This window comes from Bacillus rossius, chromosome 1 (assembly GCF_032445375.1).
Source record: "Bacillus rossius redtenbacheri isolate Brsri chromosome 1, Brsri_v3, whole genome shotgun sequence".
Classification (NCBI taxonomy): Eukaryota; Metazoa; Arthropoda; class Insecta; order Phasmatodea; family Bacillidae; genus Bacillus; species Bacillus rossius.
In genome coordinates this window covers 374,841,121-374,857,195 of record NC_086330.1, presented here as the reverse complement: position 1 = coordinate 374,857,195, position 16,075 = coordinate 374,841,121, and the positions used below count along the sequence as shown (strand labels likewise).

The 16,075-nt window shown below is 41.1% G+C and overlaps 1 protein-coding gene across 1 annotated transcript in view; it reads left to right on the top strand.

Moving 5' to 3' along the window:
* Window positions 1-14,432, top strand: part of LOC134528528 (ras-related and estrogen-regulated growth inhibitor-like) — a 320,542-nt gene extending 306,110 nt beyond the window's left edge. The window contains exons 5-6 of the mRNA XM_063362230.1: window positions 7,313-7,494; window positions 11,888-14,432. Of these exons, the coding sequence (XP_063218300.1) occupies window positions 7,313-7,494; window positions 11,888-12,146 (441 nt within the window). The 3' untranslated portion in view covers window positions 12,147-14,432. The remainder of the gene's footprint in view (window positions 1-7,312; window positions 7,495-11,887) is intronic.
* The last annotated feature ends 1,643 nt before the right edge of the window (window positions 14,433-16,075 follow it).

The window sequence follows — 16,075 nt, the reverse complement described above, 5'->3', positions numbered from 1 at the left end:
TAGAAACAAAATGGAACTCAAAAATAGGTCGGTTTAGGTGTGATAATGGAGGTGAATACACATGTAACAATTTGAAAGAGTGGTGTAAGGGAAAAGGGATTGTCCTTGAGTATACTGTTCCATATTCACCTGAATTAAATGGGAAATCTGAAAGAATGAATAGGACTTTAGTTGAGAAAGTAAGGGCTCTTTTATTTGACTCAGGGTTAAACAAAGAAATGTGGGGAGAAGCTGTTAGGGTTGCTGCCTATCTGATGAATAGAAGTCCCACTGAAACTCTTGAATGTACTCCATTTGAAAAATGGAATTCAAGAAAACCAGATCTTTCCAGACTCCAGATTTTTGGGAGTAATGCTTACAGTCATGTACCAGGACATTTAAAAAAATTGGACAGTAGAACTAGAAAATATATATTCATTGGGTATACTGTGAATGGATATAGGCTGTGGGATTCTAAAGCTAGAAAAATTGTTATTTCTAGAAATGTAGTTTTCTCAGAACAAGTTCAATGTCAAATACAATCCGATGTTAGTAATAAGAGTAAAGTACAAGTAAAACTGATAGATGAAATTCCTGAGTGTGACAATGATGATTCTTTAGTTGAAATAGTTGGAGAGATAGGAGGAAATTGTGAAAATAGGAATCAAGATCAAGTAGTAAATGAATCTATACAAGGAAATGTGAATCAATACAATGAAGTAAGACCTCAAAGAAATAGGAGAATTCCTGTTAGACTTAATGACTATGTGTTGCTTACTTATGAGGAAGCTATAACAGGAAATGATAGGGACATTTGGAAACAAGAAATTGAAGAAGAAAAAAGATCTTTATTGAAGAATAATACTTGGGAGTATGTTAAAGAAAAAGATCTAGACAATTCTAAAATAATTAGTAGCAAGTGGATTTTTACTATCAAAGATAATGGAAAGTATAAAGCTAGACTGGTTGCTAGAGGGTTTGAACAGGAAAAGGGCATTGATTACCATGAAACATTTAGTCCAGTAGTCAGTAATGCAGCCTTAAGACTCATTTTTGCTGTTGCTGCAAATAAATGTTATAAGATGATTCAATTCGACATCAAGACTGCATTTTTATATGGTAACCTTGATGAAGACATATTTTTTAAATTACCTGAGGGGTTTGAAGAAAAAATAGTAAAACTCAAAAAAGCTTTATATGGGTTGAAACAAGCTCCACTGAAGTGGAATCAGTGTTTTTCAAAGAGTTTAACTGAGAATGGATTAAATGCTGTTAGTGTTGAACGATGTATTTTTAAGACTGGAGATTCTAAGATAATCTTAGCACTTTTTGTTGATGATGGTATTGTGATAGGAGATAATGAAGTAGAAATGAAAAGATTGTTGATTAAATTGAGTAAACAGTTTGAAATAAAAATAGATTATAAACCTAAATATTTTTTAGGGATGACAATTGATGAGAAATCTGATAAAATTATATTGAAACAGTCAAAGTATGCTAATCAAGTAGTTGACACGTATAACATGACTGATGCCAAAGTATCTAGTATTCCTATTTGTCAGGCACATAAAAATTCAATTACTGATAGTAGAGTCAGTAATTTGCCAATGAGAGAAGCAGTAGGCAGTTTGCTTTATCTATCAAGTAAAACTAGACCTGACATTGCATTGGCAATGAACTTTGAAAGTAGACATCTGGAAAATTTTTCAAGTAATGATGTTATGAATGTGAAACAAACCTTGAAATATCTGAAAGGATCCATTGATAAAGGTATTTCTTATATGAAAGATGATAATAATAGTAATATCCTTGAAGCATTTTGTGATTCCGACTATGCTAATGACATTGAAACTCGTAAAAGTATATCTGGGTATGTAATTTTCTATTCTGGAGGGCCAATTGCATGGTGCTCAAGGAAGCAACCAATTGTTGCTATGTCCAGTACTGAGGCTGAATATATTGCTGCCGCTGATTGTGTAAAAGAGTTGTTGTATCTAAAATGCTTACTTGAAGACATACTTAACAGGGAAGTAAAAGTAGTTATGAATTTGGACAATCAAAGTGCTATAAAATTGATTAATAATGGAGTTTTCAATAGAAGGAGTAAACATATTGATGTACGTTATCATTTTCTTATGGAACAATTGAGGGAAAACAAAATTGAAATAAAATACATTGAAAGTTCAAAAAATATTGCTGATGGTCTAACAAAACCACTTAATACAATAAAGTTTGAAAAATTTAAATGTGCTGTTATTGTGTAGATACTTTATCTTTATAATTGTATATTACAGATGTTGACTTAATCTGTATTATTTGTTTTATAAAAGGGTGCTCTGAAATGATGTAACTTGTAAATGTGATAGTAAGATGTGATAAATTACTGATAAGTGATTTTTTTTTGTAAATCTATTTTGTAAAAGCAAAATTGAAAATTAAGGGAGGATGTTGGAAGGTAATTTTCATTTTGTTTATTATGTTGGCAATGGTAGAGGCAATAAGAGTGTGTAATAATAAAAATATAATATGAATAAAAAGAACAAGAAAATGTTATATAAAATGGCGTATGTATCTTGTGGTTGATTGTAATATTGGAACAAGATGTATTGTGATGTGATATAAAATAAAGTGAGTAATAGTATAAAGAGCAGTGTAATGATTAATAGTTAAAAATACACACTTCACTAATAAATAAGATAAAAGGTAAATCAACAATAGGAACTGTTTACGTTTTCGTCATTAATGTTGTAATGAATAATTTCTTGTTTAATCAGTAATAAATGTATTCAGTTGTAATAGTTTTGGATGACTTTTCGCCACACTCTGTTTCCTTCCTACTCCTTGTTCCCCTCGTGTGTTTAACACGAGAGGCTACAATTTAATAAGAAAAAAAAATAGTGGTTCATTACATTTTAGCGAAATAAATGCATTTAAAACATGGCTTAGCTAGTAAAAAAACTGAAAAAGAGGAAAATAAATAATAAAAAACTTATATTGAAAAAAGTAAAATAAAATGTTCAATTATGTTTATTATTACGAGTGAATATTTATAGTTCAGGTCATAAGTTTTTTTAACTTGTATACAATGCAGATACATTATTTTTAAACATTACAAACAAATGTATATTGAGATAGAATTAAATTAAAACAGTATACAAAAATATCTACGTAAACATAATTTAAGAGAATATTTTTTGTTAAGCTGAAAATAATTTACATAGCTGCACATTCACAATCTGGCAACATTAAAAGTAAGTTTACGCCAATTTCGAGACAAAAATAGAGTAACCGAGACTATTTTTCTGTAACAGCTAGTTCAAGTTCGGTTTTAAGCTTGGAATGAACTGATTTTACATGTAAACCCCTAAAAGTGTTTTTTGCTTTAAAAGAACTAAATGTTTCCAAAGAGGCTTAAATTAACTATTTACCAGCCCCCAGTAAGCCTCTGGAGGAAACCTTTGACCTTGATCTTAATCCTGGCCGCCATCTTGGCTTATGAAGTAACGTTCGCCATTTGCTTTCTAAAACTTTCCACCATCTCTGATGACGCAATGACTGCCATATTGTCTTCCGTCTGTTGGAGTTCGCCATGTTGGATGGCATGTTAACTATCTTTGTTTCTGCTCTTTGTTCATAGTGTGCGCCAGCATCGCTCTGTCTCATGCACATAGGTCGATGTTCAATTACCTACCAGTGTTATTATGACCCTTATGGATTTCTAAATTTAATTTTTTTTTCTACAAAATAAATTGGAAGTAAGGTGATTCGAACCATGACAAGTCGGACGAACCTCTGGTATGGAAAACCACACGGCCATCGAGTCATATACCAGACTGTAACCTTTGCTCATAACTTTCAGCCAAAGGTCACAATACCCGCCCCCAGCTGGTTACTAACGTGTATAAAAAAATTATCTAAATGCAGAAAAATTGCTCTGCCCAAAATACTAACCACATCTAAAAACCCACAAATCAGAAAGGGGGCAGACTTAATGAAAATATTACAAGATGTTAATATCCAAATTATTTCAAAAGCTTTAAAAAATTCTTTACCGCAGAAATTACAGCAGAAAATAAGAGATAGGGTCAGTTTGGTACAGCTAAGAAAAACTACAACCGAAATAAAGATAAGCATCAAAAATTTATTTTCCTAAAAAAATTATTAACTTTGCCAATCATATGACGTGTTCTGAGAAAAACATTACATTACGTAAAGCACGTCGCATAAATAAGTTGATCCAATTACAATAAAGTATTAGGTCATATATAAATTCCTTATATTGTAGATGAGATTATATTTAGTCCAAACTCGTTGCCACACTCCATATAAATATCATTACTTCCTACAATAGATTTCCTATATTCCCTACCCGGAACGTACATTTATACAACTATAAAAAATTTGAGAACATTATTAACAAAATTAAGAACAATTTCAAACCTTTGCTGGCATCAAGCAAAACTTAGACTAAAATATTAAATTTACAAATAAATACGTCGGGAGCTCCCAAGTGAAGTAAATTCCAGCTCGAGCAATATAAACCTGGAATATTATTATTACAGAATACCAAAAAAAAATTATAAGTTCCAGTTCAATTACACGGCCGTGTGATTCCATTTAAAAAGGTTCGTGCGCATTAAAATTGGGAAGGCTTATTAAACGCAATGAGATACCTGTTTCCACTGGTAGACTTTAAAAATAACTTTAAGTTCATTTTACGTTTCACCAAAAGGTTGAGACGGCCGCCACATTACAAGTCAACTTGAAAAAAAGTACGTAGATGTCCCACACTAGTGCCAAAAACATGCAAGGGGCATTTACTTGATATCCTCTTATGGAAAAGCGTTTAGGTACCGTATATTTGCATAAACTTGCAAATGCTCACGCAAACGTCCGTTTACTATGAAGGTCACGCCCAACCGGCCAAATGGGACGAACAGCTGAGCGGTGCGTGGCGTGCATCGCCCTCGTACATCACAAAAACGTAGCTTCTTCAAAAAATCAATAGCACTGATAACTTCCCGGTCCAATCCACCAAGATTCATACTTGTAAAATTTAAAAGTTTACGTCTTTGCCAAAAAATAAGTACTGCACACTGCAAACACGTCGTGGCGGCATCAAGACCGCTGCCAAGCGACCGGCCACCACTGCCGCGGTAAACCAAGTCCTCCCTCGCTGTGCGCACGAGCGCTGTTGCCATTCTAGCGGCGACTCAACGAACTAAAGTCCGTTTAGAAAGTCTAAAATGCCAATTCAAAATACTCGACGTAAAACTTTAATAAACCAGGCAATAAATAAAACTAATAATAGTAAAACAAATTTTAAAAAAATCTGAATTAATTAATACAAAAACTTTCTAAAGCTGACTAACACGATGGCTTTCGGCCCACCTCTAATGGCCAATTAAAATATTTGAAAATGGGAAACAAAACTAAATCAAAGATAAAAAATACCAATGATTTAATAACTAGTTCCGGGCTTACAAAACTAAAATAAAAATAAATAATCTAGGGGTAGCAGACATGCTACAAGACTAAGAATTGAATAAGGTATAAACATAAATAATACATATTCGGACTAGTACTTTTTTTTATTTGAAGGAATAATAGCAGCACCTGTTGGAGGCCGAACCGCTTTTTTGTTTTTTGTTTTAAATACTTGATACTGGAAGCTACTAGTTTTCACGTTTTGCACCCAAGGTTTGGTGGAGTACGCTGCCGACATTTACTGCTGTAATGTTAATCACCAGACCGTCTTAGCATCCGCCATCTTGTCGGTCACTATTCCTATATATTCGGATATAGCCTTGTATTTACTTATATTAGGAAAAAAATAATTTCAGCTGGCCTCACGATATTCCGTCCGTCGCGTCCGTCCATCGACAAGCCAAGCGACTTTTAAATGATCCGCACCTCCGCCATAGTATTTTCCTTCTTGGATGCTGCCAACAACTATTAAGACTTATATTTTTGAAGTAATTTGTCTTGTAAAGGTTTTCCAAAATATTTATTTTAATATATATCTAGTTACCGTGCATTATTAATTACTTTCGTGTCTCAGATGATTTTTGTTTCAATATCAAACTCAAAAAGTGTCCACAGACAAGTTAAAAACACAATAAGTAAGCAGCTTAGCAAGTAAAAAAACTAAAACAAAAAAAAACTCTTTTAAAATAAAGACAATGCCTTTCGGACATTTTTGAGGTGACAATTTCATCCGCACGTCCGTCGAAAGTTAAAGCTTGTCAATGTTTTGACGGACGGACGCATGGAATTGTTCGGCTCGTCTGCTTGGCTGGATGTCGCGTGATCAGGGCGAGACAGCCCCTGCTCGGGCACAGGAGGGTGGTTCTGGCCGACTCCGCCAGGCGCGCGGTCGTCGAGGAGTTGCAGCCCCGTCACTGGGAGGCGTGCCTCCCCCACCGCGCCTACCCGCGCACACACAGGAACACGCTGCGGGCGGATGTTCCCGTTATTTCAGTTTTAAACTGAATTTTTAGGAGAGTGAAAATGACTAAAACCCGTGTTTTCATAATAATTTTTGGACATAAAACACCCGGTAAATATTTTTGAATACACCCAAGGGCCTTGCATTACTCTTTGATCTAAATTTATTCGCCATCAAACAGTCACGGTCACCGCTCAAGCGAGTGTTACGCCTATCACTCCGCCTCACTAACACTAATATACTCCCGACTAGGCGGTTTACGAACGGTTAATTCTAAAATTTATACCTATAATATTTTATGCTAACAGTGAAACATAAATTATCTCTTAAGGTACTCAAAATTTTTAAATAAAAACTTAACAAACAGATAAAACAATTTTACGATCAATCAACTATAAATATTACGAAATAATTTATAAAACATTGAGCACAAACAGAAATGAAAGAAAGCATACACTGAAGTGCGTGAATGTAAATGTAAAGTAGGTCTGCAGTAAAATAAAACTATCAATAAAAAATTTTCTCACGAGTTTATTTTTTGACGTGATAACGTCTTATAAATCGATGAACGCCGGCTGCACGCACGAAAAATTGGCACGTTCCGCCTGAGCCGAGTGTGCAAGAACCGGCCAACCACCGCGCGAGAAAAACTTCTATAATATCAAACAGGTTAAGGCGGGCTTTTTAACTAATTGATCGGGATATATATATTTAAATTAAATTTGCAAAAAAATGTAAATAATATTTGAAAATGAAAAAGAATGCAATTTTTCATCAATGTTTTCTTACGACGTTATCACGTAAAATGATCGTCCGTAAACCGGCTTCACAGACAACCCTATGAGCGAATGGAGCTTGCTGAGCGCTCGGGTGCTGTGTCCCCAGGCGACGGGCTGCCTGTACGACCACATCAGGTGGGGCGAGGCCTTCGTGGTGGTGTACAGCGTGTGCGACCGGCGCAGCTTCCACGAGGCGCGCGAGATGCTGGACCAGCTGAGCAAGCTGAAGCTGCCCTCCTACTTCACGGCGCTGCTGCTGGGCAACAAGCGCGACATCGACCACTTCCGGTGAGTCCTCCTCGTAGTTTCCTTGCTGACATTCTCTAATTACCCTCAATTACTTAATAGCCAAACCATTTGTGATATCATTTACACAATAAGGCTTGATTAATAATGAAACAAGAAAGTGCTTTGCTTGAAAATTTTTATTTTACAATTTTTCTTATATAAATTACTGATGGGGTGGCTAAAAACTGGGGTAGTAACTGCCACCCCTTGCCACCCCTGAACTACGCCTCTGTCCACAACCCCCCCCCCCCCCTCCGACTGCCGGTCCGACCAGCGCAACCAGCTCCAAGTCTATACACCGGAACCGTTCAATACACTTTCTTGGAAATACGCCAACTCAATTTTGCACTGTTTCATCAAAAAAAAAAATTTAAGAGCGCAAATTAAGAAATAAAATTGAAAACATAAACCCACAAAGAACAAGTCTAAATCAGCTAATGTCAAACAGATAAAACCAACGAAGTACCTAAACAGGCATTACGGACACCATGACGGCAGCACAGACGAACACAGCACAAGAATACCATGGAAGGCATTTAGTCATGAAACAATTGTAACATCACAGACGAACACAGTGGGCTAACAATGACGACATAGTTTCAACAATAACAGTCACTGCAGACCGACAGTAAAACCTGAACAACGGAGCAAATATACAACCACAACGCTGAAGATTAACAGATATTATGGACAACACAGGCAAACACAGTAGTCTTCCTATGACAAAAACAGTTGCGACTTTCGGGAACTGGTATATGTTCCCGTCATCAGGTACGAACAGACTGATGACAATGTTGTGTTTTTCATAATACCTGTTTAGGTTCATCTTTGCGTTTATCTGATTTAGGCTTGTTCTCTGTGGGTTTACAAATCACGGGAAAGCCAGTTGAGGCGACTCTCCAGTGACGAGCCAATGAACTGGCATTATTTGCCCAAGTACACAACAGCACTGTGCAGTCTATCCTGAAGGTATTCTAATCCGGTATTTTTTTTCCAGTCCCTGTCAATAAAGCCATGTATTTTTAAAAAGAAAATATTTTGAGACTAGTTGAGGGTTAAAACACTGCAGCATTGTCTGTGTTTCGTGATTGATTGAGCTTCTTTCAGGTACATGTTACTGTTGGTACACGAATCACAGCCATCCTGTGTGGAAGCTGACGCGTCTTGAATGGCTCAGCCAAATACTTAAGCAAGTGCTTCTCTTGCAGACGGTCACCAATCACAAGGAAGTAACGCAACCGCGGGCAATGAATATTAAGATTTTTTTTTTAAAAAAAAGCCCTACCTATCAATTAAAACAAATGTGTCAAATTAAACATCTATAAATTTGGCTAGCTCGTTGAGCTGGAAATTAAAAAGAAAAATACATTGTAGTGGAGGTTTTGGTTTTTAAAACGAGGGTACAGTGTTCTATTCCCAGTCGGGTATTTACACTTGTTAGTAATTTTACACCCGACTCAAGGTGGTTGTTACTTTGTCCGTCCAACTCCGTTCTGAGGAAGGCAATGGCAAACCCCTGCGGAATCATCTCGACCTAGACACGCCACGGCGGTCTCAGTGGCTGTCGCAGGGACCAAACCCGAATTTAGACATTTTCCAAATTGGGGGAACAATCCTGCTGAATTAATGTATGCATGAGCTGGTTTTTACACTTGGACTTGCTTTTTATTCCCCACAGTGCACGCCACATGTACAAATGTACAAATAGGCTATCTGTAATTTTACATGAATATTTATGTTACATTTAAAAAAAATATGGGTGCGTGTATTTATGTACGCGCGTTAGAAGTTATTATACTTTCTTGGAGTAATAAAAAACTAACTCTAATTCTGAATGCAAATAATTAATAGAAATAAACAAGAAAGGACTGGAGTGAATTAATAAATACGATTGTTAAAGTAAAAATTCAATCAAATTAAAACATTTAGATAAATACTCAGTGTTTACTATTAATGTAAACATATTTATACAATTAATAATTTGATTTAGTTGATTAATCGAGACAAAAATTAATTTATAATGAAAATCAAGAAATATTCTAATTAATGAAATTTATTTATTAAATAATGTAATCATCTATAATTCAAATAAAATGTACATGCGGAAATATAACGTCACTTATTTAAATACACTTGAAAACGATTATAAACACAATGTCTTGCACTGATATTCGCATATTGAACGACATGTACCCGTATTGAATGTGGTATCGACTCTTGTGACGTGAGGTGTGATGGGAGGAAGTGTGACGGGAGGAGGTGTGACGGGAGCAAGTGTGACAGGATGAGGTGTGATGGGAGCAAGTGTGACGGGAACAAATGTGACGGGAGGAAGTGTGACGGGAGGAGGTGTGACGGGAGAAAGTGTGACGGGAGCAAGTGTGATGGGAGCAAGTGTGACGGGAGCAAGTGTAACGGGAGCAAGTGTGACAGGAGGAAATGTGACGGGAGGGGGTGTGACGGGAGCAAGTGTGACGGGAGGAGGTGTGACGGGAGGAGGTGTGACGGGAGGAGGTGTGACGGGAGGAGGTGTGACGGGAGCAAGTGTGACGGGAGCAAGTGTGACGGGAGGAAGTGTGACGGGAGCAAGTGTGACAGGAGGAAGTGTGACGGGAGCAAGAGTGACAGGAGGAAGTGTGACGTGAGGAGGTGTGACGGGAGCAAGTGTGACGGGAGGAGGTGTGACGGAGCAAGTGTGACGGAGCAAGTGTGACGGGAGGAGGTGTGACGGGAGCAAGTGTGACGGGAGCAAGTGTGACGGGAGCAAGTGTGACGGGAGCAAGTGTGACGGGAGCAAGTGTGACGGGAGGGGGTGTGACTGGAGGAGGTGTGACTGGAGGAGGTGTGACGGAGCAAGTGTGACGGGAGGAGGTGTGACTGGAGGAGGTGTGACGGAGCAAGTGTGACGGGAGCAAGTGTGACGGGAGCAAGTGTGACGGGAGGAGGTGTGACGGGAGGAAGTGTGACGGGAGGAGGTGTGACGGGAGGAGGTGTGACGGGAGGAGGTGTGACGGGAGCAAGTGTGACGGGAGCAAGTGTGACGGGAGGGGGTGTGACTGGAGGAGGTGTGACGGAGCAAGTGTGACGGGAGGAGGTGTGACGGGAGCAAGTGTGACGGGAGGAGGTGTGACGGGAGCAAGTGTGACGGGAGCAAGTGTGACGGGAGGGGGTGTGACGGGAGGAGGTGTGACGGGAGCAAGTGTGACGGGAGCAAGTGTGACGGGAGGAGGTGTGACGGGAGCAAGTGTGACGGGAGGAGGTGTGACGGGAGCAAGTGTGACGGGAGCAAGTGCGACGGTAGGGGGTGTGATGGGAGCAAGTGTGACGGTAGGGGGTGCGACGGGAGGGGTGTGACTGGAGGAGGTGTGACGGAGCAAGTGTGACGGAGCAAGTGTGATGGGAGGAGGTGTGACGGGAGCAGGTGTGATGGGAGGAGGTGTGACGGGAGCAAGTGTGACGGGAGCAAGTGTGACGGGAGCAAGTGTGACCTGAGCAAGTGTGACGGGAGGGGGTGTGACGGGAGGAGGTGTGACGGGAGGGGGTGTGACGGGAGCAAGTGTGATGGGAGCAAGTGTGACGGGAGCAAGTGTAACGGGAGCAAGTGTGACAGGAGGAAGTGTGACGGGAGGGGGTGTGACGGGAGCAAGTGTGACGGGAGGAGGTGTGACGGGAGGAGGTGTGACGGGAGGAGGTGTGACGGGAGGAGGTGTGACGGGAGCAAGTGTGACGGGAGCAAGTGTGACGGGAGGAAGTGTGACGGGAGCAAGTGTGACAGGATGAGGTGTGATGGGAGCAAGTGTGACGGGAACAAATTTGACGGGAGCAAGTGTGACGGGAGGAGGTGTGACGGGAGAAAGTGTGACGGGAGCAAGTGTGACAGGATGAGGTGTGATGGGAGCAAGTGTGACGGGAACAAATGTGACGGGAGCAAGTGTGACGGGAGGAAGTGTGACGGGAGGAGGTGTGACGGGAGAAAGTGTGACGGGAGCAAGTGTGATGGGAGCAAGTGTGACGGGAGCAAGTGTAACGGGAGCAAGTGTGACAGGAGGAAGTGTGACGGGAGGGGGTGTGACGGGAGCAAGTGTGACGGGTGGAGGTGTGACGGGAGGAGGTGTGACGGGAGGAGGTGTGACGGGAGCAAGTGTGACGGGATCAAGTGTGACGGGTGGAGGTGTGACGGGAGCAAGTGTGACGGGAGGAGGTGTGACGGGAGGAGGTGTGACGGGAGCAAGTGTGACGGGATCAAGTGTGACGGGTGGAGGTGTGACGGAGCAAGTGTGACGGGAGCAAGTGTGGCGGGAGCAAGTGTGGCGGGAGGAGTTGTGACGGGAGCAAGTGTGACGGGAGCAAGTGGAACGGGAGCAAGTGTGACGGGAGGTGTGGCTTCCCGCAGGGAGGTGGGCGTGGACGCGGGCCACGAGCTGTCCCTACAGCACGGCTGCCAGTTCTACGAGGTGAGCGCCGCGGAGAACCTGGCCGGAGTGTCGCTGGCCTTCCAGTCGCTGCTCAAGGAGGCGCACTCGCTGCAGCTGCTCAAGACACTGCCCATCAGCCGCAAGCTGGGCGTCAACTCCGTGTCCAAGGTGCTGGGCACCATCTTCGGCAAGAACCACCGCAAGGCGGGCAGCAAGAGGCCGTCGCTCAGCATATAGGCGTCTCGGCTCTCCGCCCGCCCGTGTCCACTTTCAGACTGAATTCGTCCGGCAAGCACAGGCTGCAGGTTCATCACGAGGCTGATATACTCCTATGAAGTTGGAGCTGAAGAGACACTTTTAATTATTTAAAATAGAACACTAAGAGTCTGGATGATGTTTTATTGAATGCATTTATTCAACCACCGCGAATTTTGTCACCTTGGCAAAAAATTTTTTTTTTAATAATTGGTAATAACATCTGATTTCCACACATTTTTGCGGTGTGAAGTAATTTTGCTACAACGTCAAAATTTGCGTTGGTTGTAGACCTTCATCATATTAAACATAATCCAAACTCTTACATCTTAAATACTTTCTCTATTATTTACAATAATAGCCCCAACTTCAAATACTTAACAGCCTAAAGAAGCAATTTAGACCGACCATAATCCGTATAGACGTGTGTATGAACTTTCAGCTGTAGTTTGTGTATGTATCCGTGACGTTGGATGACATACGAAGTTTTCCGGATTGATTAAACGACGCGTCAAATTCAGATGACGTGCGTGCGGCATCTTCGATTGGGTCGCACTCATATCGACACGCTCCTTGGCATAGTCCAAACCAGAAACCAGTAACAGACCAACGTAATATGAACGGTCTTATCACATCCGGGATCAAGCTCTCGAGGCAACACAACTCTGCCAAGTCTAGCCTGAGTCACGGCCCCTCTTCACTCGCAACGGTGTGCTGCATGACTTGTAGGCCACGCAAGTGTTCAACAAGTTACAACTTTGCATCCGTTATCCACGTATGTTCCAACCTCCACTGACAAGTTGTAAGGAATTCCGTAATGTAGGAAGCTCTGTTATGGCTGACTACTTGCTTTGTGCAACTGCATCAACTCAGGAGGAGAAAAGCATGAAGAACACGATGGCGAAGAATATGGCTTTTCAAAAGAAGCCAATATTCACACAAAGTTATTGGAAGAACTGTGTGGCGAACCCAACGACTGGCGCAGTTATCTACGGATGGATTGAAGTACGCATAGTCAGTTATTAGAGTCGCTGCAATGCCTCATCGTCCAGTCTTTCGATTTGTCTGTGGTTTCCCTTCCGTTTCGGTAAGACGTGCGTTTTACCGTCCACACGCTTCGTCTTACCTGCCATGGTTTATCCAGTACGATCAGACATACAGTAGTTCGTTGCGTGTAAACCGCCCTTTCGTCGTCGGGAGCGCCTCCACCTGCTGGTGAGCGCCGAGTGGACCGACATCTGCCGGATCACTGCTCAGCAGCTACGTGGTGCATAGTTCTACAAGACAGTATTCTTCTTCGACGACCTTTCTTTCACGAATTGAATAGAACATTAATCATTTGCATTTTAAGTGGTCAAAGTCAAACTCATTTTGAGAACCTACTAGTAAGGAGAATTATGCACCAATTTTCGTAGAAAATACTTAATATTATCTCGAAAAAAGTATTTTATATATGCACAAACAACCCTAGCCATGTGTAGTACAAATTTACAATATCTTTCTTGGCAACTGGTTACTAAAAAAATCTTTGGTAAGAGTACGGAAATTTCTTTCGTGTACATCAATAATCTTTTTGAGAAATATTCGTGAGATCTCCAACCCAATCAAAGTCTCAAAAATGACTTTTCGGACACAAGCCGACCTTACTGTGTGGATATTTACCACGTATAAACCCGTCCTACAAGATATTCAGTAGATGCAAATTTCTTAAATCAGTGATACCACAAGGACTTTTCGTTTCTGAATATTATTATTCAGTTAAAGCGATATTTTGAAGTTGAACTTCTCGGCCGCAAATTTTGTTATCAAATTTTGTTTAAATGTGGTTCGTTGACTGAACGTTGAATTCTTATTCGAAATGTGTCACGTCCTTCGATATTTGTGTGAAGAAAGAAAACAATCAAAATCTATGGTTTCATCGACTTAATTTAAAATATTTAAAAACTCAACGTTCTCATTCCAATTTTGATCGCGAAGTTCGTTTCATCGTTTTTATTTAAGTTTTTTTTAAATATTATCTACCTCCTTAGTGTGGTAAGTGACAGATGTGTTTAAATAGTACTCACGCTATGTACGGACATACATATAACTTATAATGTGCCTACGCTCTGCTTAGATAAAAAAGTGCTAAATGGATAATAATGTGAACAAAAATATTTTATACGAAAATGTAGATGAACAGCATCAAGGTACAGTTAAATGTTTATAGTCACTAGCTCAATAAATAAATTTCGTAGAATAATAGTAGGATGATTTTATTTTTGTATATTATATTGTGACAATGTTTCCTTTTCCTTTAGAAATAAACTAAAATAACCTTAAAGGCTAATAGTATACATGCATTTTTTCCAGTCATACTCAATCATGTTCTGTAAATTTCTTTAATTTCAAAAACGATTTTAACTCATTGTTAGAGACCGGAAAAATTCGCGAATTCATTTCGCGACAGGCTAAAATACAAATAATTACACCTCAGTGCTGCCTCTGCTATTGGCTCGCAACTCACCTGGATGACTCTGGGCCAATGAGAAACACCCGACCAAAGCTTTATCGAATCACAGTCTGCTACGTTGGGACGTCTCACAAGACAGCAGCCAATGAGTGGGTTACATTTGACCGAGTGTACGTAGAACTATGGAGTTCATCCTAGAGGTCATTGAACCCGCAAATTTTTCCGGTCCCTACTCATTGTGTGTGGTAGCTGAACAAAAGTTATGTAAAAAGAAACAAGTTTTATTTAACAGCATAATAACCTAACTGTAGTAAGCCTTAGGTATGCAGTAACCCAATTTAAACGGCTGAGTCTAAAAAGCTTACAGCATCCTTCTGTTTTTTTTTTTGCACGTTTCTGATTGAGTCACATAAATGAGTGTTATTTTTTCTGATGTTTTATATATATATATTGTTACTATTTACCGCGGGTTCGTAAAGGATAGTCCAATTAAAGATTTTTATCACACACACTATTTTATTTATTGCCACTACTTATGTCACAAATAATCTAAAATGGCAAATAATCAATTGCACTTAAAAATGTTGCTTCCCCAGTCACTCGTTTTCACACACCGCACACCTCGCTGGGCCGCACCTCTGGCGCAACTCTCGCCGCAGCGCCCCTCGTGGGCCTCCGCCGCGGGACTCCGTCGCCGCCGACACTTGCCTTCGCCGAGGATCCGCTCGACGCCTCGCTCAGAACTACGCTCGGGACTCCGCCGCGCCCGCTACACTATCGCCCGGAAACTCCGCCGCGGGAAATCTCCCGACTCCATTGAACTTACTCACTCCCTGCCCTGGAACCTTCGTCCAAGGGCTTCACCACTCTGCCGCACCCGCGGCACTATCGCCCCGTAAGCTCCGCCGCGGGAAGTCTGCCGCCTGAACTCTCTCTCTCTGAACTCCACTCACTCCGACCGGCGTCCTCGGGCATATATATAGGCCCCGGCGCAATTCCAGAACTCACGAGAGCGGCCGGGGCTAGTCGCGTCAGTCCGTGCCGACACGACGGTAGAAATCTCTCGAAACTCGTGTCGGTGGCTCGCGTAACTCCCAGCTGTCTGGTGTCAGTTACGTGTAAAAGGCAGGGCGCCGCGCGGGGAGTGGTGGGAAGGAGGGGGGAAAGCGACAATCCTTGTTATCTTCCAGGCGCGCGCGGTGCATATCATGTTGCGGCATTCGCCAGCCAGCTCTGCACCTGCACGTGTCCCGGCCTTGCTCTAGTTCGTAACTATATATATATATATATATATATATATATATATATATATATATATATATATATACACACACAGTAGAACCTCACATATCCGACCATGACGGGACCGGGCCATGGTCGGAACGGCCAAAAGGTCGGATATCCGTAGGAGCAAAAAAAAAACGCCTTTCCCAGCTATACAGTTTGTACAGTAATACAA